The sequence below is a fragment of the Tinamus guttatus genome, unplaced genomic scaffold (genome assembly GCF_059628265.1).
Source record: "Tinamus guttatus ecotype Peru unplaced genomic scaffold, ASM5962826v1 Tinamus_guttatus_pri_ptg000027l, whole genome shotgun sequence".
Lineage (NCBI taxonomy): Eukaryota > Metazoa > Chordata > Aves > Tinamiformes > Tinamidae > Tinamus > Tinamus guttatus.
Genome location: NW_028288561.1, coordinates 3691167 through 3719096, shown reverse-complemented (window position 1 = coordinate 3719096; position 27930 = coordinate 3691167). Strand labels below are relative to the sequence as shown.

At 45.1% G+C, this 27930-nt stretch overlaps 1 protein-coding gene across 2 annotated transcripts in view; it reads right to left on the bottom strand.

Annotated features, from left to right (window-relative positions):
- PREX1 (phosphatidylinositol-3,4,5-trisphosphate dependent Rac exchange factor 1) overlaps window positions 1-27930 on the bottom strand; it is a 145959-nt gene that overhangs the window by 63536 nt on the left and 54493 nt on the right. For both annotated transcript variants that reach the window (XM_088528698.1, XM_088528706.1), the window contains exons 2-5: window positions 23780-23851; window positions 19673-19795; window positions 12811-12915; window positions 9631-9732 (exon numbers count right to left, since the gene is read on the bottom strand). In XM_088528698.1, coding sequence (XP_088384824.1) covers window positions 9631-9732; window positions 12811-12915; window positions 19673-19795; window positions 23780-23851 — 402 coding nt within the window. The remainder of the gene's footprint in view (window positions 1-9630; window positions 9733-12810; window positions 12916-19672; window positions 19796-23779; window positions 23852-27930) is intronic.

Sequence of the window (27930 nt, the reverse complement as noted above, 5' to 3'; positions counted from 1 at the left end):
TTTAAGCCAAATATGTTTTGTTGCGACACATATGTTTGCTTCTAGCATGAACCAAGGCCAAATAAATTGAAATACTGCATAAAAAACTAAACAGTCTCCCCAAAAGGCAAATGTGCTAGAGTGGGAAGAGAGCACCAGCCCAGCTAAACTGCATCCACTGAAGTACAACAGTGGGAAAACCTGGAACTTAACAATATTCACCAGTTTGGCAAAAGGGGTAACCACTGTCAGCTCACAATTAATCACTTTTTAGACCAGTGGTAGTTTATAGGTAGCCACAATTGGATAAAAATACATTAAAGAAACCTTAACCAAGGCTGATAATTTCCTCCTGATACATAATATGGTGTTTAAGACCCACATTTCTGAGTTGGCTGGAATATTTCACATTTTCCCTAAGTTCTGTTTTGCCTCAACATGTTATTTTGTTATTCTAAAGTCTAGTGACTAAATGGCAAACTGCTGCTCAATTGCATCATTTTGCATGAGAGAAGAGCCTGAACATAGCCAGAGAGCCTGCACAGCAGCAGGGTCTGGGAACAGAGCTAAGTTGCTTCAATCCAGAGCTCCCACGGCTAAGGGCAAACACTGCCCAACTGTTCCAGCTGCTGTTCGTCCAAGATAAGGCATCAAAGCCCCCAAATGCCTGTCATCATCTCCAACAAGATTTAAAATGTAGTTGCCTTTTGTTGGATGCATCAAGATATTAAACTAAGAATATTAGGTAGGTAAATAGGTAATTATACCTCCTATATCTATAGGAAATAGGTAGAGGAATTTAAGTATCTTAAATTTTGCTCTATTGGCACTGGTTTAGAAGTCCTTGTACCACACTACCTTACCTGTCACTGACACACTCTGACTTCTTGCATGGTCCTGAGCATCACTAGGGCTCCCTTCCCAGGGCCAGTAGCATCACCTGCAACCCACGGGCTGCCTCACGTGCACACACAGCCCCGAGCTCAAATGCACTGGTAACTGCAGGCTCGGGTTGCACGGCTGCCGCAGAGCCCAGGGATGCACTGGGCTGTAGTAACTGCAGCCGCTGCTAATCCAGCCATCCTGCTAACCCAGCCACTCTGTGCAGGTGACCAAGGAACTCCATGTCCCAGAGGCCACAGATCTGCTCAGGAAAGTGCTGTTTTTGAGAATTTACTCACAGCTACCATTGCCCCTTCCTGAAACTTATAATTAGTGATTGATACTTGCTGTTGTCAGAGGGACAATGGGGGAGATGGGTCATGTACCGATCACTAGGAAACCCGTTGAGAGAGAAGAGTTAATGACCTTAAGCTGCAGTGCACATATGTAGCAACACATGGAACAGGAAGAAAAAGCTGGCTGCTACAACCACTGACCACTAGCACAGGCAAAATTCCCTTGGGAGGTTCTAGAGGTGGAGGTTCTACCCCACTTTTGCTCAAGATAAGGCCATGGAAAGCAGGCGTTCAAAAAACAGGCAGAACAGTGCCACTCTTGGTGCCACTCACAGAATTCTGCAGCTCAAGTGTCACCCATGCTGCTTTAGAACTGGATACGGGTACGTTACTGCTGTCTGAACATCCCTTCACAAAATACCAGAGACACAGACGCAGGGCTCTTCATCCACAACAACCCTGTGCTGCGCTGAACCTAAGCGAGAATCCACCCTCTGCTGCAGAAGCTCTGCGTGCAGATACCAACTCGAGCCCTGCAAGGGAGGCTGCAAAGGGCCGGGGGCTCTGGCTGGGCACTCGGCTGGCAGGACGCCGTTTGCTTTTAGCGACGGGTTTACGATGTGCAGGGTAAACTCTGAGAGTATTTGGCAACACTGCAAAAGGCGGTTGAGAGAGAGAGCAGATGGTGGTGCTTGGGTAGGACCATGCTGTCCCCCTGGAAGCTCATAGACATCGCAGTCTGGACAAGTTATCCTACAGATTCCAACTTCCGCAGTACTAGGAAATGAGGTAGCTGCCACTTGCAGCAAACTATTCCTTGCACACAACTTCTTAGACAAATTCATAAAACACACTGACTTTCTAGCTAGAGACTTGTTAGTCATCCAGAACAGCCAGACAGGGAGAACAGAACAGACACCCTCCACAGCCTCTCCCATCACCCTCCACAGCCTCTCCCATCATCAGCATTATCCTCTGACCAAAAGTATTGTGAAACATTATTTATCATTATTATTTTATCGTGCTCCATTCCACGCCATTAGGCTGGGCACGGCCCTTCCCTGCGATCCGTGCGCTTTCCGTGCTGCAGGGCGCGAGGACGCGGCGCGCAGCAGCCCCGGCGCAGGCAGCACGAGGGCTGGGCAGGACGCCCTGCGCGGGAAGGAAGCACAGACCAGCGGGGAAATAACCAGCTTGTGGTGACAAAGCAGCCCCCTGTCCTGCACAGACTCCACGCGTGACCCTGGGCCGCAGACGGCAGCTCTGGGGCACTCAGGCCCCTAGATTCACGCACGGACCCACGTTAAAGCCGGGTATGAGCCCGGTCACATTCAAGGCTACGTTATCTGGGCTGCGCAATGTCCAGGATATTCACTCATGACATTTTGATAGGAAAGATATGTACCAGAGCAAGAACTTTCACAGATGTGACAGATGTGATAACCTGTAATATATGCACAGGAAATACTTAGAATATCTACGTTGCATTTTGTAACTCATACTGCTTGGCGTTATTTCTATTTCTTAAAGTCTTTCTTACGCATTCTAATAATTTGCACTCCATATATACTATTTTATTACTAGTTTTTGTCTGTGTAATGAGATAAGGCCAAGTCCTCCGGCTGTTCACCTTGTCCCCAGCCCTCGGCAGCCCTTCTGTCCTGCTTCTTAGCATTGCACCAGTGGAAAAGCAGAGCAGTTTTCCAGCATGCCTCTTGCAGAGTTCTCGCCCAGCTCTCCCAGGGATTTTTGGATCCTTATGGGTGTTAAGTCACATATCAGAAAAGGACAACACGAGCACGGGGAGCCAAGCGAGGGACTGGCAGACTGGAAGCTGCAGTGCTTGTGCAGAGGCTCTTAAAGCTCTTTTCCACAGGGTGCCACAGTGACTGTTCTGACTTCAGGGCATACAGAGGTAAAACAGGCTTTTTAAAAAGCAGGAAATAAACTGTGACCTTTTATTGCATGCACAGATGGAACTGTAAGTGCAACAAATGTCACATTTCTAAACGAGAAATGCAGCAGTTTTTTATTCTTGGGGGGCTCTCGGGCCTCCCCTGAACATGCCCTCTTCAACATTTGGTTTAGATTTCTGGATGTCTGGCAGCCCAGCTGGAATTTCAGAACAGATGCAGCAACATCTGAGATGTGCCAGACCTACCTTACACATGCAATGAACCTGATGTTTTCAGGATGCATCAGACAGGTTTTATACCTGCAGGTCTGATGTATCTTAAATATTTTAGATGCACTGTTCTTACAAGACTGGAATTATGACAGTCAATTACAACAAATTTGTCCATTTCTTCCATGACTAATGCTTGAAAGTTGCTTCCCAAAGTTCATAAATTGCTTCCATCTAAAAATCAAAGAGTTTTTGACCTCCCCTATTCCTCTCACAAAAATCAGATGCTAACTCAAATAGCCTTCCATCAGATCCCCTTTCAGCTTTCATCCTACCAGGCTAAAATACTTCCAGACAAACGCATGCAACAATTCCACTTATGTGAGAAGGTTTGGGTCCCTAGACAGCAAATTGTAGTTTGCCACAGATTCACACAGCTCCATTTGGAAGCTGTAATTTGCACTTAACGTTGGAAGAACCAATGTTAAAACTGCTGGGCCACAGGTGAAGCTCCTGCATTTGGATTCTAAAAGCTTCCTTGGCTTCCTATACCCATCCAAATGTATTAATGCTTAGGAAATGAGTGTGCAGGAAAAGGCCACATTAGTGGCTCGAATGTTACCTTATTTCCTACTAACTGTACCCAGAAAAAAAAATATATTTTTACTCAGAAATCTTTGGTTATGCAATGTAGTAAAAGGATTTCCAGCCTGAGTATTTGAGTCTCAGATGCAGCTTTTAACAGCTTACGGCTAGTAGAGCGACAAACATCTTAGAGACTTCAAATATAAAATTAAATCACATAAAAATAAAGATGCATCAGCTGTTCACGCAGTCGCCTGTTCTCTAATTGTGCTTAGCCCAGAAAACCTACAATGAGGGAGCCTCAGCAGAGAGGTTTGCACAGGAAGGTGCAAAGAGGTGGCAGGGGAGATGGCGAGGAACAATGCAGGCGGGCAGAGGAAACCAGAGGTTTCTCAGATGTAAACACAATTTTAATATTTCCTAGCAAAAAGGATGTTATTCTGCTGAACTGATCTTTCTGTAAAAAGAAGTCTCCGTCACCCTTCCCCATGTCTTCTGTTGCCACACAAGAATGATTGCTTGTGTACTTCACACTGACAGCCCAGCACATGCCTTGCAGCTGATACGTGCAAGTGTCTACATTTTAAAAATTCCTTCCTCGATCTCCCTGCTCGGGAGGACACTCAGACGCGGTTTAACAGGGGCTGCCGCGGGAGCGCCGGCGCCGCGCGGCTCGGCGACGCGAGTGGAGCGCGCACGGAGCGTGCATGGAGCGCGCAGAGGGTGCACGGAGCGTGCACGGAGCACACGGAGCACGCAGAGCACACACGGAGTGTGCATGGAGCACACGGAGCACGCAAAGTGCACACTAGAGCACACACGGAGCACACAGAGCGCACAAGGAGTGTGCATGGAGCACACGGAGCACGCAAAGCACACACTAGAGCACACACGGAGCACACAGAGCGCACACAGAGTGTGTATGGAGCACACGGAGCGTGCATGGAGCGTGCATGGAGCACACGGAGCACGCAGAGCACACACAGAGTGTGCATAGAGCACACGGAGCACCCAAAGTGCACACTAGAGCACACACGGAGCACACAGAGCATGCAGAGCGCACACGGAGGGCGCATGGAGCACACGGAGCACACAGAGCACACACTAGAGCACACACTAGAGCACACACAGAGCACACAGGGCGCACACGGAGCACGCGCACCCACGGGGCTGCACGCCTCGGGGTTGCAGAGACAACTGGCACTGTATTTCTTGCTTATCATGTCAAGAACTTCTGTTAATAAACAGTTCAGCTGCAAAACGCACTTAAAGAAAAGACTTCTCTGAATACAAATCCACATGTTTTACATTTCCCTTTTATAGTTTTTACATTTTCATAGAAGAAAATATATTTTCCTCTTAAACTAATCAAAAAAAAAAAAAGTTAAACTGGGTCCTGTCTGGGCACTTTCCAGTTATAGCATTTTTGCTTAATCCTGTCTATTTTTTAATTTGTAATTTACGTTGCTGTTTTTATGGGACAGAGACTAGACAAACTACAATAAATCAGTAGAAGTTATCATATTCTATGTGCTATCAGATTTACAATCTATGTTAATTTAAAACATAACAAAAACATTTGCAGTGCTATAAATATTACTTATTATTTGTGATTATATCTATAACGTTTTGAAAACAGAAGTATGTCTTGCAAATTGGCAGCCTTCCTTAGGACTCTATAGGGCATCTATAATTTTTAACGTAATGATGCACGAAGTTGGATTTCGTCCAAGCAACGTTCCGAATGTAAGGAAAACATGACTTTTGTGCTCCTTAGGAAAAATAAAATCAGCCCCCCAAAGATTAAACGTGTTCAGTGATGGTTCATCAGGAGGTTCTGTTGCTTAGGAGCTCTAAGGGGGAGCAGGAGGGACCACCTGGACCCAGGCGTGGGGCTGCCCCGCTCCAGGGCTTCCCCTTTCCAGGGGCTTCCGAGTCTTCTTGGACTCGCAGCCTCTTGCCCTTGGGTTTTCCTTCCCTCCAAGCACCTGGGAGTCTTCCATGCTCTGAGTGACACCCAATCCTCGGAGTGATACTCCACGGAAGGGCCTAATCCTTGCGCGGAGTTGCGCATATTTCAAGATATCCTTAAGGGACGAGAGGCAGAAGAGGCCCTTTTTAACAGTGAGGGTGCCAGAGCACTGGAACAGGCTGCCCAGAGAGGTTGTGGAGTCTCCTTCTCTGGAGATCTTCAAACCCACTTGGACGCAGTCCTGTGCCACGTGCTCTAGGTGACCCTGAGTGTGCAGGGGGCTGGACTAGATGACCTCGAGAGGTCCCTTCCAACCTTCAGCATTTTGTGATTCTGTGATTCTGGATGTGGAGGCGGCAGCTCCTCAGGAGCGCAGACACCAACAGGGCACGGGCTCCGCGGCACGGGCCGGGAGCTGGGGGCATCCCGCACTGCACATTCCCGGTGCGAGGAAGCCGAGGGGACGGCTCCTCAGCCCACCCCGTGCTGTAGGTAACGCACGATCTCCACTCCCCCAGGGTTTTCTTTCTCGCTGACAAAAATGCTCTTTATTAAGGCAAAGCAGCTATTTTTGTTCAGAGCTTGGTTTACACAACAGCTGCTCCTGCTCCTCAGAAGTGCAGTTCCCACTAATTAATAGCGCCATGCAACGATTATCAGCGAGACAGAGATGCCTTAATCCAAAACATTCTGCTGGAAATATTTACTCGGCAGCGCACACGTCCGCGCGGGCGCCCCAGCCGCTGGCTCTCCAGGGCTGAGCTTCAGCTGGGCCTTCTGCTGCTTCTGCTTCTACCAAATCCTGCAGCCGCCACAGCAAGCACAGCTCTTCCCCAAACCCCTTTCCCGAGTTTAAGGGAAAAGTTCTAGTGAAGCTCATTGCCAACGCACAGTCAGAACGCGCCCCAAATAGACTTCACTGCTTTGCTGAAGTGCAACGGCAAGAAAAGAAGAATATTAGTGAGGCTTTGCACTGTGAATAAAACTGATTTGCTGACCAACAAATGCTGTGCTAATTCTCTGGCACTCCATCTGCAGCAGACAAAAGTCATTTCAGGGACAAAATCTTAGTACCATTGCTACTCTATTTGCACAGAGATAATGAAAGACATGGTTAGGTTTGAGTGCCACGCTTCCAAACCATAGCCAAGGCTTGCAAATTGGACAGATTTCCAAAGAAAGCAACAACAACAAAGATTGTTTGCTCTCAGCTACGCTGAAGTTCCCCTGTTTGTTGATTCAGAGAAAACAAATAGCTTCATCAGACAGATGATGAGAAAACACAAGATTACCAATGATAGGATATCATACAGTACACTGGAAATTACTGGTAATATTGGCTTAAGATGCATTTGGAGATATGCCAGTATATTATTCCTAACTGAGAAAACCGAATTAACTCCATGTTAGATGTTCTTATTCTGGAAGAACAATATTCACATGTGGCATTAATCAAAAATAGTTTTATCATTTTAAATATATGTCTTACCCTACTATTTAAGGCATTTACTGTAGACGAGTCTCAATTACTATGCTCACAGAGTCTTTATCAAACCTAACTATTCAGCTATACTAAACAACTATAACAAGGTCGTATCTAAGGTATCAGAAAATCAGAATGTGTACCCCTTATTTAACAAAACGAGTAAAAGAGGAAAGTAGGATAGCTCTTGGACTGCAGCTTTTCTAATCAGCTGGAGTGCAACAGTATTAGTTTGCCCTGGGAATTAGGTAAAATAAGATCCAACCCCCAGGCATACAAACCAGCTATTTCAGGAGCAGTAACTGCAGTTCAGTAGCAAAGGGAGAACAAACACTTACTTTGAGGGTTGCGTTATTTTAATATCTACTTTATTTTTTAATTGGGGAGTTGCATTTCCCCAGTCAGCACTAATAGAATCAGCCTGTATTTTCTCTTAGTAATTCTCATGTGTGAAATATTCATGATGACTCTGGCAATTTTGTGCTAACACGCACCAAACAAATCTTGAATGGGGCACAACCTGTTCACCATAAAACCATCATCTTTGAGAATCAGCATCAGTTCCATCTTCCAGTGACCACAGATATTTTCTGAACTGAACAATCCCTAGCAATGGCATCATCTCACTGACTAAGACAGATCTACAGCTTAACAGAAACTCAATGTCCCTCAGGTTTTTCTTAAAACTTCGATTTCTTGTGCAGGAAATTTCACATTGTGAACAGCGTGTGGTTCACAGCAATCAGGACACAAAAAGGAATTCCCAGGAAAATGAAATGCAACAATACAAGGCTTCATCAGAGCTCCTCCAGCTGGTCCCCTTCACCTCTATTCACTCCACAGTCCCTTGCATGCCTGGGTGTGCGGCACCACATCCAGACACCAAGTCCTCACCCCAAAGGCTGGCACCGTGTTGGCATCAGGAAGGCAGATTTATCCTCATTCTGTCTTATGATGGCTTGAAAGCAAGAGGGGCTGTTTCATTCTCAGCCTTGCTGGGCTTACTTTTGCCTTTCAAAGAACGGAGCTTTGTGCCAGGAGGGTTTTTCAGCTGTGTATATGTGAGAAAACGGAAACCACCAGTTTATTTCCAGAGGCCAATATTCGATTCCCAGAGCACAATGACTTCAGTTGCCACTGAACTCAGAAAGATTTGAACTATGGTTTAGAGATACATATTTTGTACTGGTCTTTTGTTTGCTCCCCCTTGGCAAAACAAATGCTTAAAGAAAAGCAAGAAAACTGGTCCATTCATAGCTCTTCCAGTCCTTGATACAAAATCCCTTATGTTCGGGAAGGCTTGTCCTAGAAAGCTACAGAGGAATGAAAAAAATGTAAGCTGAAGAAGATCAGAATGTCATTGCACTGATGAAATCCCTTATTCATGCCGAATTTACGAACACATCACTGTGAAAGCTTCACGTGACGTGCGGTCAACCTGCGAGCAAGGGATCACAGCAGCTCACCACAGGATTGTTACTTGCTCCACAACTTCGGAAAAGAAGCAATTGCTTTTGAGACAGGAAGCAATTGCTTCTTATCTGTTTTATTAATTTTATTTTAGCAAGTGGAATATTACTCTGATGGAGAAGGAGAGACTGACACCACTGGAGATGGATGGGACACCCCCCAGGCACACAGGGACACAAGCACTCCCAGGAATCACTTTCTCCTTTTCCCTCTCCTTGTTCCCACCAGGAGTGTGACCCAGCACTGACCTGAAGGGATGAGAGGCAAGTTAGCTCCTTTTAGGTCTGCCAGGGAGGGGGGCCAATTAGTACCTACTGCAGTAGTCATATTGCAATGACACTTGTCCATTGGGAGCTCAGGGAGACAACCACACAATTTTCAAACAAGCTGCCAAACAGCTGTTGGATGATAAAGGATTTTGATCATTACTGACCTGAAAACACTCAAACTAGAGACCTGGTGATGAAAGAAATATCCAATTTCCAGTCCCCTGAGCCACTCAGTGCTCCAGAATACTGACACAATTCTGTTTGAACACAGCTTTTCAGGAAGTGGCTCAAATAGCACAAGTCTTAGCAAACATCAGAAGGTATCTGAAGTCCAAAGCAGTCAGTAAGTCACCCTGCCTGCTCTGCGCACATCATTACAGGACTTAACAGCCTGCCAGCCCAGCCAGCTTCTTGACTGCACCCATAAAACACCATTTTCTGCAGAGAGGGAACAACTCGCAGATGCGCAAACCAGGAAGGCTGCTGTGACAGCAAATGCAGGGTTAAAAAGCTGCAGAATCACTCTAAGAATAAGCCAAATAACTGGAGAAATTCTTTCCTTGATTTACCTTAAGCAGAAGTGGATATTTGCAAATTCTCTGAATTGGAGTCAGCAGATAACCCTCTAGTGGAATATCTGTCGTCTTTCTGCCTCCCAAAAGCATACAACTCTATAATCAGAAAAGAAAACAAACGTTACCTCAGACAAACTTTCACATGCTCTTTAACAGTGATTTTATTTATTTATTTCTATAATATTCTCTACCATCACAAAGCACTTTTCTGTATTTCAGTGGTAAACGGAGTCTTGTTTCCTGTATCTTAAGAATGGCAATCAAGTTGAGCCTGCAAAACTCTGCATACATCAGCAAAAGAAAAATCACTGTGTAAAACCCTGGCTGTGTAGAAAAATTTCTTCCCAGAGAAAACACTGTCTTAGGTGACTCTGAAAATGTCATAACAATAGGATGACAATCTGCAAAGCTAGATGTGCTATTAGCTAAAGGAACCCAACTTACCACCACAATCAACATGACCATTTGTTAAAGTCTTCATTCACTCTACAAAGTTTGCATTAGTGGTCCAGAAAATACTCAAGGGCTAAAATAAAGTCTGCTAACTAGGAATGATATAAATAACATCAAGTTGAACTATTATGCCTGAAGGAAATCAAGGTGGAATTGGAATAAGCGAGTCATCTGTATCACATCCACCAATTCTCAGGCAAAACATGATGTCTAAGACCAGCTGGTCCAACTGCATGCGTGCGCTGGTTGGCTAGACAGCACACAAAGCTCTGAGTCTGTCCCTGCATTTTGCCATTTATGTGCCAAGCAAAAAGTCACGAGACATGCAGGATACTCACGGGAAATGATGGACGGCCACTCTCCCATTGTTACTTAAACATAACAAGGAAGGGGACAATATAAGTGCTTTCCAAATATTGGACCAATACACCGAACAAATTCAAATCCAAACAGACTTCAGTTTGAGAAAAAGCAGCAGCAGATCAGGAGTTCAACTGTAAAACTTGCACATGAGTCCTCACGCATTTGGAGGGGCCACTACATTCCAGAATAATTTCAGAGATAAACTTGTGCATGGCACCAGGAAACAAGTGATTCTCAATTTTTCAGTGGATTACACAAATTTCTCTCAGGGCTGATGTGAAAGGGGACTGTAAGAACTGGGTATGCCATAGAAAAAAGAGAATATTGAGGAGAAATGTCCCACAATTTCTCCACAATAAGCTAAGCCCTGTGTGATAACCACGCATCAGCCTACTGCAAGCCTTACTGGCATTTCCCTGGAGATGCTGGTCCTGGTTGCTGCCAGGGATAGGTGGATGTAGACAGACTTCATATACATTTCAGATAAGCTAGTTCTACATGCCTATGGCCAACCATTAATCTCATCAGTTTTGATCCAAAATCCACCCCGGTGGGGAGCCCACCCACCATTAACAGAAGCTGGAATGTCAGCCAAGATGTGCTTGCTTTGGGGCATTGCTGATAATATTTTCCCCTGTGGATTGTGTGCTCTGGCTCGGGCACACTCTGAAATTTAGTGGCTTTTTGGCTGTAGTTCAATAATCTTCTTCCTCAAGAAATGTTCACAGACATCATACATAAATCTCATTAGTCCTAAGTGGTATTTTTACAGACAGTCGTCTGTAAAATAACCCTTCCCCAGGCTATTCTAGATCTGTGGCATTGGCCACCAGCTCAAAATGCTCACTGTCCAATTTTCCAAGTCTCGAGTGATTCAGTCCTTCCCGTCTCTCCTTTCGGCCCTCCCTTCAGCTGTGGGCTCAGAACTGCCCTTTAGCACTTACTGATTTTTCAGACACATTCCCACGTTCTATATTCCAGCAGCTGTGAGGGGCACGCAGGCCAAATCCACCTTCACAAGCAAAACTTTGTATTTTAATGCAGCTTTCACTGCACGGTGACACGATAGCATTGGCTTTGGGAAGAGGTGGAGGCCTGGAAGAAATTACAGCAGCCACAGCAGATGACACTTCGGCACTGCCTGTGCTCACACTTACTGCTGTTTTAAAAATCTCTTGGATTAAGGTGCTGCAGGAAGCCCAGCCAACGCCGGGATTGACATCTTGCGTCTATCTCAGAATCATGAGGTTTTTGCTAGTCCAGTGACAGTGCAGGGATCACCCTGGATGCTGGGAAGGGTGGTGGTTACATGCACTTTTCCCTCTTTCCCTTCTCAGTAATTTCTCTCAGCAGAATCTGAGATAGGTTTCCTTTGGTGACTTAAATTCACGTTTTCAGAGAACTTATTAAACTCACAGGTGACAGGGATTCTGAGTACCCAAGGGCATGAGTGCCTGGCCCTGCGGCTCCTCTCTGAAGCCTGTATGTTCTGTAGCTCTACAGTGTTCTGGCCTTGCTGATGACATACATATATATAGAAGTTTTCTTCTGTGTAGGCAAAAACAGAAAAAGGAAGGAAAGAATGTCCTTTGCAAAAGGACGGCCTTTCTTTTACGTCATGGTTTTTTACCACGAAAGAAAATTAAAGTGTTGAATTGGTCCCTCATCTCCATGCTAACCCACATCTAAATGCCTGCATCCATGGCCAGGAGTAAAAGTCACCTAAAAATCAGAAAGATTGGACAGGAGGCTGGAAAGAGAAATATTGGGCAGGAGGCACCATCCATTGGTTAACATGTTTGTGCTAGGTGCTGTAGAGACATTTGAAGGCCATACTGCACAGTCCAGAGCAACATGGATATTAAGACATCCTGGGCTGTAGGAGGACATTGGTCATTTTTGAAACAAGCAGTAATGAAACAGCCAGAATAATTTATCCAGTCTGTAATGGTTCTTCCCTACAACTTTACTGATGGGAAAGAGAGCATCACAAGAAGGCCAGGGTCTGCAAATGGTGAATTGGTTATAGAACTGTGCAGGATCTACAGGGAGCGAGTCACAGTTCTGCTGCTGACTTATTGCATTATTCCTTTCATCATTTTTGGTCAACTTTTCCAAGGCTTCTTTAAAAAAAAAAAAAAATCTTCCCTGTTTTCACTGAAATTACTCATACCAGAGCCAGGCTTAGTTCTGTGTCTGAAGTCACCAGTCATTTCAATCCCTATCCTTCCTGAGAGCTGTGTAGCTGGAACAGATTATGTCTGCAAAATGCTTGGAGTTCCTAGGATACCAAAAGGGTATTATGAGCACGGTGTAAAGTCAGATCATTAAGTCAAGAGTGCTAGAGAAGGTGCTTACCAGGAGGAATGCTCTCACTGTCGGGATCTTGTTCAATTCCATGAGCAGCCTGAGTGCTTTCTCGTGGTTGCTACAGTACTCCTCGTACACAAAGAATTTGTCTTTCTGCAAGGGAAAAAAATAATAACTTGTTGACTCAGACAAAACTGGAATGACTATTTTGTCACAGTCTGATACCAAATTCTTTACAAAGGAGTGTGCACTCAGACTGGCCTTAGGGTTGCATTTTATATAAAGTGCATGATACCACTCTTAAGTCAATAGTGCATAGAGGTGTTCCACTAATTCCTAATGTACTCTGCTGTAAATTAACATTAGCTTCCTGAGCACAGAGGCCTCTAACATTTTTTCCTTTTATTGCATCACTGAAATAATATAAACCTTTGCTGAAAGAATGGGGTTTGCCACCTCAGGAACTCTTGTAAGCATGTCAAGATATTGCAGAAAGCAGTTAGGAGCAAAGAGGGTGACTTCTGAGCTGAGGTGATCGCTGCTGCAGAAGGAAGCAGCAAACAGGTGGCTGGGAACCAGCAGAGAGCGGAGGAAGGCTCAGAAGGGGAACTATGGCACATAAATCAAGCACTGGAAATCCCCTGTGAATTGCAGCAGAACTTTTATAATTTCACCATTTCAATGAAACACTAAGCAGAGAGTCAGCTGCCCCTAAAAGCTTTCCTGAAAATTTTCAAACAACTCACAATATAACCAACAGATTGCAGAAAGGAAAGGAAGTGGAAAGGGAGCATCACAACTAACACTGCTTTCTAGAGACAGGTATTTACACTGGAGCACGTTACACCCAGCAGCACGTGCACTGGAACAAGCCCTGTTAACAACCACGGACGGCTGGCAGCACGAGTTCTGCTTCACTGATCTCCAGAGCCAGCGGCAGCAGGATTTTTTCTAATTAAAATGATCAAACACACTGAACCCATTGCAAACATCAAATAGCCGGAAAACACTGAAATGATTCACAAAAGCAGCCGTAACAACCATTCCCATGCCTGAGCGCATCAGGCCAGGAGCGCGTTGATCCATTCAAGGCTGTTGGGAAGGGCTGAACTTTTGGCAGCTACGTTCCCAGTTTCAGGATAGCATTCACTGAAATAAAGGGGGCAGGAGAATGTCAAGAGGCTTTATCGGGTTTTAGTCAGGTTAAGTGATTCAGAAGCCAAAAGACCCCATGGCTTTTTGGTGCTTCTCAGGACAGGGGTTTCTTGGCTGGTTGGGGACGGCCCGCACGCCTTGCGGCGCTCCCCGCACGCTGCCCTACACAGTAGTGGGTATTGGGGTGCTGCCCGAGCGGGACACGCGGCCGGGGACGGCGCGGGGCTCCACGCCACGCGGGCAGAGCCCACCAGGGCCCCCAGCACTGCCTTCCCACGGCCAATCTTGACAGGAAAATATTCTATCCGGCTTTCTCATCGGCCCAGAAATAGAAAGTTAATCTGTGGGGTTTAATTGGCTTCTCAGTCCTAATCAAAGATGTTGAGCTTTCTGCATTAGCTGTAGATGAGATACTTGCAGACTCTCGACTGCTTTTATTTAAAACAGCTTATAGCAATCCAAACAAAACTACAGCCAGCTGAAAGAGTTAAGTAACATGAATCCATGGGAATATATCTGCACTCACTGGGAATTCCCTTCACTATGGTTACATGGAAAAGAAGCTGTTTACATTAGTTTAGGAGCAGAACTTGACATTCTGGTCAGAAGCTCAATGGGCAAGATGCTCAGAGACTGAAAAGTGCTATTTGTGTTGTTTTTTAAATCACAGGACCACTAATCTGATCCGTTTTTTTTTTTTCTTCCCCTCTTTGTATTTCTAAAGAAAGAATTGAGAATAAATAGATATTTGTTCAAGCACAACAATAATGGTGCAAAGCAAATAAGGAACAGCCACAAAGAGTGTGGGCAAGGAGCTGGAATGCAGATGTTCAAGACTTTTATCCTTTATCTACAGCTGCTCCTGTTAGTGCTGGAGTTTAATACTGGGAAGTTAGAAAGGAACAAATGTTTCTGACCACCAGATGCAGGAAAAAAGGCAGGGCTGGGTCCATAACACAACAGAAAAGCAGCAGTTGAGAGGCATAGGATTGTTTCTGTCTTTGGAAAAAGAGTTACGGAATGAGGAGCCAGGTATAAGAGTTTTTCCTGATTTCCTCCTCTCTCCTCTCCTCAGCTCCCTGGACGCGCACAAGCAGCATGCTTGAAACTAAGAATAGAACCAGGAGCACAGCAGCATCCGCTGCATCAACGCGCACCAAGCGTCACCGCGGCGGCTCTGAGCTCCGGGGGTTTGGGGAGGTTATATTTAGACCATGACAAAATCCCTCTGCTAAACTCCAGTCAGTACAGTAGTTACACACACACCAGAGGGCTTTTCATCAAGTCCTTTCCAGCTGTCCTTCATGCATGCGACCCACAAATATGAGAACTATGCTTTAAATTAGCCAGTGTCTGAAGCGTTTAATTTCCTCTCTGGGTGACATTCAGACCTAGACTCTCCCCTCCCTGGTGAGGAAATTATCAGTTACACAATTACAGATGTTAAGCCCTTGAATCCTGAACCTGCAGTTACTCTACATTAAAGTGCAATTAACGTCAGAGATGTGGCCACATAAAAATGGCACCTTCTTACTCAGCAGATCTGCTGGATACGGAGCTAGTCCTACTGACACTGGGGCCAAAAATAAGTTTTTACTGCTCTTAGTTTGGGTATAAAATCTTTAACTGGTAGTTTATTCTCCAAGTATGTTATTTTGAACTGGCATTAGAACTGCCTACAAATTAGTACAGATTTGAAAATGGTTTTAACATAATTCAATACGTTTTTTAAATAGTTTTAACTAAAAAAGGCTTAGAAAACATTTGGAAAATTTGATCTGTTTTTGTTTGGATGTATTTTAAATAACGTATGACATGTTCTTGCTTCAAAACAGTCTGAAACCAATTTTGCCTATGTTGAAAAATAAACAGAAGATTTCACCCCGAACAAAACAAGATTTCTGATGACTTAAAAGAAACTGTAAAAATGATCATTCAAGCAGCATTGCTCCTGAAAATGAGAGAGAAAAACAAACCAAAAACATATCCTACAAGAGGGCTTCTCGCTACTAGGTCACCAAAACATAAGTCAGTCCTAATTTTGGACCCTATCAATACTCGTTTCAAACCTTCAGTTGGGCCTAAGCACCTATATCGGTACTACAATATCCTTTCATTTTACATATATATTTCATTACACTTACACTCAAAGTTGAAATGGAATTACCTGATTATATTCAAACACAATGAATGTAAATGCATGTCATTCAAATGGGAAACAAAAGCGTTGAGAACACTGATGAGACCTGGTAGACTGCCCTGACCGGATGGAAGGTGACACGTGTGTGACACAGGTCATTGCCCAAAACGTCCCGTCCTGTCTGCTGCTGCTGCTAAGGATCTTGCCGACAGCCCCGGCACAGCTTAACTTCTGCTGACCCAGGGAGAGCGGAAGCTAAAGCAAATTAGCTGCAAAGGCAACTCCATAAGGACACTTGGTGGATGTTGCCTGGTCACACGGTGCCGAGCTGTTGGAACGCTAACTGAAGATGCCATCCCCTCAACTGAGGGAAGTCCAGGAAAATAACGGAGAACTTCAGCTCCTGTGTAATTCTCACATAGTATTTGGTTTTTCAGGACATGTCATATACAAAGGTCTCTAGAACAGGGCTCAACTGCCACAGTCTGGCGGGACTCCAGGTGGAGGATCTATGTTAGGGATACGTGAAAAAAATTAGAGAAAACAAATAGAAACTCAGTGGCTGGGGAAAAACACTGTGCCTCAAGGATTCTGAAAGCTATTCTTCAAACTTACAAACATTTTTAACATGTAACTTCTGGAGAAGAACACCTGTGCTAACATCTGTCTGCTGACAGGAAAGCAGGGCTCAGTCAGCACCGAGAGTGACCTTGCGGGCGATCACGGTAGAAGATGCACTGATATAGCCAAGATTCACAGGCCTTATCTCATTTCCTCACTGCAAGTTCCCCTGAGGACACGCTGTGATTTGATGATAATGGAAAACAACATGGGACCTTGTTACTTCATATTCACAAAATGTTCAGTAATTTTCACATGTGATACCAAGTGGGAAATAAAACTGAAGTCCATCCTACCTGCTTGAGTAGCAGAGACAGCTACATTTGTATTTGGAATAACTGGGAAGCATGGATTTTTCTCCATTCAAGAACCAAGTTGTTTTCCTTGGCACTTCTTTTAAGTGCATTGCAACAACATGAGCCCATTATCCAAAACGAAAAACCAAAGACATGTATTTTCCCCAAGGTGAGCTGGATAACACCACGCACTCCAGAAACGCTCATCAGCCCTGTTGTGTGACGGCATCACTGAAAGAGGGGCTAGGTTTTTCCTGAAGAAGCCTCCGCATGCTGCAACAGCTTCCTGCAGCAGAGCACTGTGCACCATTTCCAAAAAGCTGCTTTCAGAAAGCACCATGGAAACACCTCCAGCATTAAGGACCGTTGCTGAGACACAGTTTTCCTATGAATGCCTGTGCTTCACCAGAACAGCCCCAATTAGGGAATGAGAGCCTCAGGAGCCCGAGCAGGGAGGAACTATGAGTCACGCGGCAGCGCAGTTGCCGTCGGCATCTCCTTCCCACTGGCTCGAGATTCCCTAGGGAAGCCCGCAGTGTGGCAGGGCACAAATGCCACCTCCTCGTTGCCAGGCAGGCAGCAGCGCTGCTCCTCTCAAACGCAGCCAGGCTGCATGGAAGAACAAGCTATTTCTCCCTCTCTCTCTACCCTTTGGTTCTCTCTCCCCTGCTCACACTGGAGGGGCCACAATGCTCCCAGTGACATTCCTACACCTGCGAAGGGATCAGGGATGAGATTGGCCTTCTCTGTATACTCTGAATTGAAAGGTGTCTGACCTCGTGGTGTTAGACCTGCAGGCCTTTTCCCCTAGAGCACGGCCGATGTTCACGTTATTTGCAATTCACAGCCCAGACTAACGTAAGCTGATCTTGGTCCAGCTGAGAGGGAAGTTCTCATCAGCACCCATTGCACTCACTCGTTTCATAACTCCAGTGCTTTCACACACTGAATAACGAGGAAGCATTCAATTACATAACTATTAAGTTTTGCAGTAATAAAGTTACAAAATGTTACACACATGTACAAAAAAATTGTACATCAGGATGGAATTCAGTCAAAAGATAGGATGTTAACATTTCTGGTTAATTAATGCTACTCAAACACGGGAGACACTTTCACAGTATCATTCAAGAGACATCCCATGTTGATCCCATTTAACAAGTACTAATATGTTGGTAGAGCATATCCTGGTAGGCAATGATTCTAGTGGGAACATTCAAGGCTTTAACTAAGTGAATCAGTATGTTTTTCAGCTGGCTGTCCTCACATCTGATAGAATTTCTGGGCACTGTCTCAATATAACACTTTATTCTACTATTTTATTAATTGCTACAGCATAAATAAAATCTGTATCAAGTGGGGTAAGTGGTAAACTTTATGAGTAATCGATGGCTGCCCACTCAAACACAATGAACTGTGAAAGCATGCATTATTATAAAAAATGTGAGATAACATATTTTTTGTAGGAAGCATGGCCGGGGCTGAATGCAGTTAATAAGAATTTGAAAAAAATGTTACTACGTAGGTGCTTTCTAATTTTCAAACATCTCAGGAAGGCAGCTGTGTGTTAAAAAAATGTGCAACGTCACATTTCTTATACATGTAAATCAGGTAGCTTTGCATTTAAATGAACAGAGCTTGTAACTAGGTGTATGCAGATTTTGCATACACGATCAGTGCCCTATGTATAAATTAGGGAATAGCACATGCATGATTGAAAACCAGGCCAAGTTAAAATCAGCTACCACAGGGGGAATTTCATAGCATAAGAAAAATTCCAATGAGGGAAGAAATGACAGAATCTGGTCCTTAACAAAGGTCTGTACTTTACTGTATCACCAAGTAGTACAAATCTGACTGGATCAGGCTGGCACGTGTGGTAATACTAGGATATATTAACAGAACAGTTTATTTATGATGCAGTGTACTTCTACATAAGCTCTAGGAGAACAGAAAATAAAGCTATCTGGCATAAAGTCAAATGACACAACAATAACCTGTCAAAATGTCTGGAACAACCTGGAACTGGTAGAGTGAATTGGTACTGCTTTCTATTTTGCTTCTGTTTTGAAGTTCTGACATTCCTGAGACAGTATTATGAGTCCAAAAGCCAAATTTCTGTATTGTTAAGCCACAGAATTCAGATACTTTATTGATCCCATGGTAACTGGCTGCGTGTTGTAAATTTTGCTGCATTTCAGGAAGTGTAAGATAAGCCATCTCACATACTTCTCATTTACTGAAAGATGGAGGTGTGTGCAGGCACTAAGTACTTCAGATGATATGTTGCCTTTAGTTTTGAATTCTGACTTTTGTGGGTTTCCGTTTTTTTTTTGTACTAAAATACACCCCACTCCCGAAAAATCATTTTCTTAAATTGTACTGCTTTTTGAAGCAGCTGGAACCAAAGTAGACAATACTCAGCATGCGATCAGCTGGGTGAGAAAAAAAAAGGAGGAAAAATATTCAGTGGGAAAAGGAAGAGTTTCTAAAAATACCTTGTTGTTTAGCCAGGTTTGATGTGGTTTCCATTGTTCTAACCTCATTCACAAGGTTTTTCCCACCCTACCTAGAATTTCATACAAGCACACGCTGTCGTGGTACCACTACAGAACTTGGAGATTAGGGCGAGCTAAGAGGCACGGGAGCTTATGACAGGAAACTGCATTTTCAGATAGCGTTAAGTCATTGTACTTACAAATTTTAAGAAAACATTTCCCAGTTCATGCTGAGACTGAGGTTCTGGTTGTAAACAAAATTCCAGGGCAGCCAGGAACTCCTTGTGAACGCCAAGGATATCTTCTATGTTAGAAAATAAGATCTGAAATATAAAGAAAAATCCAGCATTAGATGTTAATAAAACACCTTCAAGTGTACTAAAGCAGAAGTACTAAAAGATTGTGGCACTAAACTTTCTAGGATGGGATCTAAAGAAAAAATATTGACTATGTAAAAGAACAATCAGTGTCTGACAAAGCAACAAATGATACTGGATGTGTTATAGTGCCTTCCTCCTATGGAAACATTTACTGCAACTGAAGTACCTGCTGTAAATGAAGGCTGACATTCCAGAGACCTAAAAATGTTAAACACCAGCAACAGCCTGTACCCATTCTGGAAGTTTCCTATGAGATGAACCAGGTGAATGGAATCCCAAGGACCAAGCTCACTTTGCAGCAGAAAGAAGCAGGAAGTTAATTGCTTTTCATTCCCACACGAGATAAATTACTTTGTGCAAGAAAGGCTTTTGAAGTTATTGCGTACAAAGATGTACCTGTAAATGAGAGACTACTACTTGGGATCTAGCGTTTTGTCAGCTGGAGCACAGAATGGTGTAAAATGCTTTCAAACCACACGAGTAGCATTTTCCTTAGAGCTCCCTTTTACTGATACCAGTGGCTGTAAAATGCATACATACGGGAGTCAGGTCCCTAGAAGGAAACGGTGCAATGCCACAGCTAAACAACCCCTAGAGATGTGGAGATACATGTGCTAAGGGCAGTAAACTGCCAAGGTGAAAGCTGCTGTAAACACCAGCTTTATTAGCCCTAATTATCATCATATGAAATATAAAGCATGAATATATGCATAGGAGATGGGATGCTCCATGCACAGGGCAGATGAGCCCTCACACAGTGACCCAGCTCTGAGCACGGATGGTCACTGGAGAATATCCTCAACGGGCAGGGCAAACCCTGTCCAAGCCATTTTTGGCATTGGAAGCAGCTTCCCATCCCAGAGGATGAGGGTCCTCTGAGCCCCACGGTCTGCAGCTCCATGGAATCAGCTGTCAGGTCCCCAGCCCTCGGAAGCAGCAGGGGAAGCAATCGGGTCCAAGATCTTCTAACACTTCCCACAGCACCTCACAGTGACACGAACCTTTACAACTTTATGCAGGAAAGTTGTTCACCAGATGTGACACCAATTCAACCTGATACATGGTGACATGACAGCAATTCAGGAAAAGAACAATCTGCAAATTAAGTCTGATCACTAAAGACAGGAATGATGTATGGTTTAAAAGTGCCTTTTCTCAGGTTTTGCAGGGGTAGACAAGATTAGGGAGCCAGAGTCTTCCTCTCTGCGTACAGGCAGATCCATCTCTATCCTGGTGAAGGATGAGGAAGGAGGGTATTTCCCTCAGTCTCCTCCTGCAAACAGGCTGCACATAAGGAGCACAGCAGGTTGTATCCTTGTATTTGCTCCGCGCTCTGGTCAGGAACACAGAGCTAGGGAGTCTGTGCTGCTGCACTGCAAACCTGTGTCTTGAGGCTCCTTTCTGTCTCTGAATAAACCATTCCAATACACTGAATTCACACTGATGGTCTCTGACAGCATCTTCGCTTCTCCAGAGGAAAGGAGAATTTCCAATGCAGATTCAAGCAGAGCATACCACGTCTGCAACTGATGTGATGATACATTAGTCTCGATCTGCATGGCTTTGCCAGAAGCTGAGCCAGAAGGGGATTAACAGGGAAGAGAAAAACATCTGTCAGGGATGACTTTATCCTTCAGGAGTAGCCTTCAGGGGAGGTATTTTTTGATCCAAGGAATATCTCTGTAATCTAATGTAGTCTGGGATGGTCAGCATAGCCCTGCTTGCAGCAGAACTCATAGATAACAAGAGTCACTTGAAAATCAAGGTGTCAGAGACCTTGACTGCATTTGTTTCTATAGCTGGTGAACAGTCACTATTTATTTATAAGTGTCAGACAGAGAATGTACAGCTGGCAGCCTGCCTGCACTCTCCAGTTGTCTTGCCTTCACCCTACTGCACCAGTAAGGTGACATTAGTGCCCTGCTGTGAACGCAGTGCAACACCAACCTATTCGTGTAAGGAAGTCTTTGATGGTACTGCTGCATCTGCTGGGATGACTGCTGGTCACTGAAGCCCTTAAAGAAGCTGGGCCTGCCACAGGGCTCCATGTGGCCATGCAGGAAGCGGACACAGTGTCTGAGATTTACAGAATCTCCAGTGCTTACTGCCAGCCAATGGAGAAACCTGCAGAACTAACACCAAGAGTATTATCCCAAATTATCCTAAGAAGCAGTTTCTCCTTTTGCTTAAAGGGAATGACTGACAGAATATCTTGGATTTGCCTTTAGACAGTTTCACTGCATGAAGGAGAAAGGAAAATAAAGGCTTTTCCTGATGTAAGATGCCAAAACTTTTATACAACCTCTGCTACCATCTTTGCTGCTGCCAGCCACCTCACAGCTCCCTGATGATTCAAGATGTATAACAGCAATCAGGGTTATTAGAAGTCCCAGCACAACCCCACTTGTTCTGAATCTACCAGCAAGATTCGCAAAAGAAAAGAAACAAAAAGCACCTCCTGGTTGAAGGAAAGACAATGAAATTGGGGCGGAGGGGAAGATAACATGGCCTCTGGTCAGGGAACTGCGCCTTTGTGATTCTGTATTAACCAGCAACAGGGCAGGTCCTTTAACAAGAAAGAGAAGCTCTGTTATTCAAAGCTGGGCATTGTAATAGTGAGAATTAATGAGGCCTCATAATGGCCTCGCAAAGGCTCCCCCCCCAGGCACTTTAAGAATGACACAAAAAGAAAGGGGGTTCTTCCCCAGAGAAATGTGATGGACCTTCAAATTCAAATACATTTAATCAGTGGAGGAAATAAGGACTCCTCTGCATGGGCTTTGTGGGGAATGCATCTGATTATGTGGCAGTCATAATAAATACTCATTTTGATGATATATGAGTAATAGAATTAATAAGAACTTTCACCAACATCCTTAGTTGGATTCAACCCATTCACCAAGTTGCCAAAGGGTTGTGTAGGCTTATTTCTCAGCAGAACATATTTTTTGCATGCTTTTCGGCACCCAGGATCCATTGCCTCTAATAGGACATACTATCATATCACATCTCAAGTAAGAGCAACACTTCTCAGCAGCACAAGCAGGACTCTGTGGGCATTTCTGCCAGGGATCTAAATCCCTACTTTACCCTGCCGTTAAACCTGCTTGCTTCCATCCCCTTCCTACACTGCAGCCACTCAACCCTACTGCATCACTACCCTGCAGAATGAGCAGCAATATAGGGCCTGGAGCCTATATATAAGAGTGAAGGGACCAGTTCTGGGGAAACACATCAGCTGTAGTGACAGTATCACCCCATACCCAGGCTGGAGTGATATTACTGCTGGATCCTGTTCCCATTAACATAAGGGCCGAAGTTTCTGCTGGTTTAGGATGTCTAAGATTAAACTGAAGCCAAATAAGTAAGCCCCCACTAGCAAATAATCTGCATCCTATCCCATGGGCCGGGAGGTTTCATATGCATACATGTACAGAGAGGGTTTTTAAGCAAAATTACTTGAAGCAGAGTCACATGCAAAATGTTTACAAAAATAAACAATCACACACAGTCCTGTGACCATCGGCACTAAGGGAGCAGGTGCAAACTGGCTGCCTGGATGCTGCCAAGCAAAACTTGCATTCCTTGCCTTTCCCTCAGTACAGGCACTAAAAAGTGCCTCTGTCCTCTACCCATCATCATTTTTCACAAATCTTGCCAAAATTTAGTATCTCTGACAACACTACAGTGTTATCAAATTTTACTGAAATTAGTCAGTGGGATGAAAAATTGCTGGAATGTGACAGGTATGCAAAAGGCAAGCGGCTGATAAACAAACTGATGACACGAGCCTCATTTCTTTAGGGAACCAATTTAATAATAAGCATCAATGTGACCTGAGGACATGTGATTTCTATATCCCTGAATCTAGCCTTTCATTAGATATCCTTCTGCCTGCCAAGGAAATGAGGATGATGGAAGCAATACCTTCACGTTCTCCTCCGTTATGTGCTTCTCAGCTTTGTCCACAGCATTCTGCCGGATCCGGTGAAGAAATGCCTGCAGGGAGAAAAAAGATTATATTCAAATGGTTTGATACATGTTGACTTTCAACCTTTATATCCTTTGCCTTCCCATCAACAGCCAGTCTTACTGTGGCCGATTACCTTGAAGGCTGAGAGAAGCTAAAGAGGCACCAAATCACCACCCCAGCTCCCAGAGCCAGGGCTGCATTCAGGGTAACACACTGTTAGATTTTGCCTGGCAATAAAGGTCTACCCTTAAAAGTTCTGTGAAACTTTTTTAGACTTAATTATCTGTTACTACCAGTAGACCACAGAGAGGATTTGTTTGTTTATTCCCTTGAAGCCTTCCCCTCTCTTCCAGATGCAGCTGTTGGGGCTTTGGGAAGCCAAGCGCCTGACGCACAACAAGCTGTATGTCAGTAAGAACGACTGTGAAGAACAACAAAAGGACATTCATGCTGCTGGAGCCAAGACAGCCAGAGCCGCGGCCAAGGCGAGGGGCAAGTTCAACAGCCCCCATACTCGGGGGAAGAGAAATGGAAACCTCTAGACAGCACCTGGGACACGTTACCCTGTTCGCTGTGTTTCACATTACCAAACTCTGGCAAAAAGGTGCTGTGACTTCTCACCAAGGCCAGTGTCACTTTCCCTTAATTCTGCACAACTTTGGCTTTAAACGACAAATCAGTACAAAGCTCCAGGCCACATACCCACGGATAGTGATCCAAATACCAGTCTCTGAGGCCAGATTCTGGCCCTGGAAGTAGGGGAACTGTCTGCATTCGCACTGAACAGACCAACGACAACATATTTAATCCAGTGCAAAGGATTTGGGATTGCCTGGAGTGTGCGGCTCCTACCTCCCGTCGCCACAGCTCAGGCGCTGCTGGCTAAGGGCTCTTCTGGAGCAAGAACAGGGAATTTCACCCGCCTCAGGAATCAGCAAAGAGACATGGGCAGGTGAGGGTGAGGAGAGACCCACGAGCACAGACCGGCTGGGATGAGCTACACGGCCCGTGCAGGGAGGAGAGTTTTTCCCCAGCCCTGGTTCATATTTGCTGACCTGCCTCCCACACAGGGGGCGAGCCCCAGAGAGGGCCGCGAAGAAGGAAGAAAGGAACTTTTCTTACCCACCTGAGACACAGAGGGGAAGTGGGCTGTTTCTTTATTTTTATGGCACAAAGCAGCTTTGTTACAGCCAGATAATAAAACGCTTTTAAAAGCTGAAGCATCCTGCAGCAGTGTCCGTGTCAGCAGATGCTCCCTCAGCACCCTGCTGCCACCAGCCCGCAGCTGCCCGACGGCCTCTCTCTGCCCGCGGTCCTGCGGCTGCGGCCAGGAGCGTGTCCCTCCGTGGGACCCCCAGCACAGCAAGGGGCACTTCTCTGTGGTGGAGCACATGGGTCATGGCCCGGCCTCGCTCAGGAGGGCTGAATTAGCGAGCGCCACAGCCCCTACACCTGCTTGGGCCCTGGATTCTCAGCCTGCACTGAGGAACAAGCATCAGGGGCTGCCACCATGTTGCTGCACGTGCGCTGCTCAAGAGCGAGGCGATCTGGCAAGGTCCCAGATAGACCTTGGGGCAGGTTGTGGCGATTGAGAAGTCTCAAAAGCAGCCGACTCCTTTAAAAGGCCACGACGTGTTTGCCAGCAGCGGAAGAGCCTTTTTATAAAGCGGTGGCCAGGAGCTGCTGCAGCCCCTCGGCAACAGGAGGAGGAGGCCGAGACCAAGCGCTCAGGCCCACAACTTGTGGCAGCAGGATGGGAGGGATGAGCTACTGCGGCTCTGCACCTTCTTGAGCGGGGACCTCATTTCTGTGAGGTAACACATCACATTAAAGTCACTGGCTCTAGAAAGATAAGCCCGGCAGAGACTTTTCCCTGCTTTAATCACATCTCTGTTTGGAGACAACAAATCCAATCGGAATGATTAAGCAAGCCACACAATTAGCAGCTTCAGTGGTGACTAATATTTACCTGCATATTAGGCCTGTTATGTTGGGTCTAATAATAGAAATCTGGTAAACAGAAATGCAAATCACATTAGCTGTTACAGGCTATTCAATAAAAAAGCAGGGCCTGTGTTAATTTAAAAAACAGCTTTTCTGTGATGCTTGTCTGAGAAGATCATTTAAAGTGTAGATGCAGAGGGAAAAAAGGAGCAAAATCAAATAGAAAAACAGAGGCAGAGAAACAAGAGGAGAATAAAAAGGATGAGAGACAAGTGGAAACAAGTCAACTTTGTAAATAGTTTGTCAAGTCTCACAGCTTCTGATTTGTCTGGATGTGCACGAACAACAATCTCTCCAGGAACAGCAAAACCAGACAGCGATGAGAGATTTTAGTTCTGTTAAGTTTAGCAGTCAATTTTAACAATATTCCAAACTTCCTGCATGAATAACTGTGTGTTATGAATTTTCAGAACCTTCCCCTTTGCAAGCAGAATATTTGGCAACAGTCATTCAAATTAAAAATCAGGATCCAAGCTATTAAGCAGCAGCTCTGAAGCTGCAGGCCGTGTTCACATGACAACACCACTTTCCTTCCAACCTTCTCCAAGCCTGGAAAGAGCAGTCCTTTTTCCAAAGATTTCGTTCACAGATTCAGGTCAGCCTTTCCCAAACTTCTCAAGCCCCAGTTTTTGTGCTGTCAGTTTTTTCAGGCTCTAGACTCCTCAGTACCAACATCACCTCTCTACTCACCCAACACCACAGACTTAAATGCCCGTAACACGAGCAGCGCGCAGCTCTCCTCGGAAGCACGGCTGCAGGCAGAGCTGCAGACCCACTGATGCATCTGGAAAATCAGACATGTATTTGGGCCTTGGCATGAGAAAGATGATAGAAGCAGAGAGAGAAGCATTTTAGAAAAACCGTCACATTCATATTTGACTTATATTCTAATGAGTCTTCTCATTAAACAAGATGCCATTGAAGGTGGTGGGAATGTTCTGGCTATCTAAAAGCTCCAGAATTGGATGCTCTTGTCTGCTCTCTCCGGCTGCTGCAACCTCTTCACACTCTCTACAGCTCTTGAATGAAATCAGAGGGATCCAGTCCCTGACTTTTCACACAAGTAACCTCCAGGATCATCTTCATCAACATAACTGTCTTCATCTGCAACACCCCTGGTCTCTGTAAAAACTCACTCGCCATCCTCAGGAGCGAGATGGGGATGTGGTCGCCTTTCCCAGCAGCTGCTCCAGGACTGTGAAAATCATTTCTAGGATAGAGCAGGACAACCGTGAGCCTCTCCCCTCCGCAGTCAACAGCAGAAGTCTCTCATGTGACATGCTGTGAGTTTTCCCACACTTATAAACTACCAGAGATTCAGAGAAGGAGAGCAGCTTATGGTATATGGAGCATAGAGATGGGAAAGAAGTTCTGTTAAAGAGCTGGGAGAGAGGAGAACAAGCAACAGAAGTAGATTCTGCTCCCTCCTACCTCTTTGTTGCATGTTTGTCAAGACTGATGCAAGGTTAAAAAAAAAAAAACGATCACAGAAACCTGACATAAAAAGATGGCAGATGAAAATTGCCATTCTCCCTTCTTGACCCAACAAATGTCACATTTGCTCTCTTGACATTCTTGACATTTTCCTGTGCTCACACTGGGCCAGACCCAGGTCTCCGAGCAGCCCAAGCTGAACTGGGACTACACTCAGAAGAGAGAAGGGGGACCCTCTGTGACACCTCAGACCTCACGGCTCCCAGTCAAAGCCAGGTCACAGCACTGGGACAACACAACGTATGGAAAGGAACAGAAAACCGGACTGATAGATTGTCCTTCTCCCAGCACAGGCCTGGGCTCATCCTCCATATGTGCGTGCTAATCGTTAGGAAAATGCCTAGAGGATTTGTTTTTGTTTAAAATTCTGCTGCTGCATCAACATAATATTTATTTGTGCACTGTGACTTGTTGCCCCAGAGGTCTGCCGCTTCCAAACGCAGCAGGTCATGTCGGATGCTCCTCATGTCACACACAAACGCAGTTTACGGTCTGTCCTACAGTGCAAACGCCTTGCAGGATTCAGGCACATCTATAGCAGATGAGAGTGAGTGGAGTGAGATGCTTCATTTCTGCACTAAGTCATCCTGGGGAAGTATATAATGCC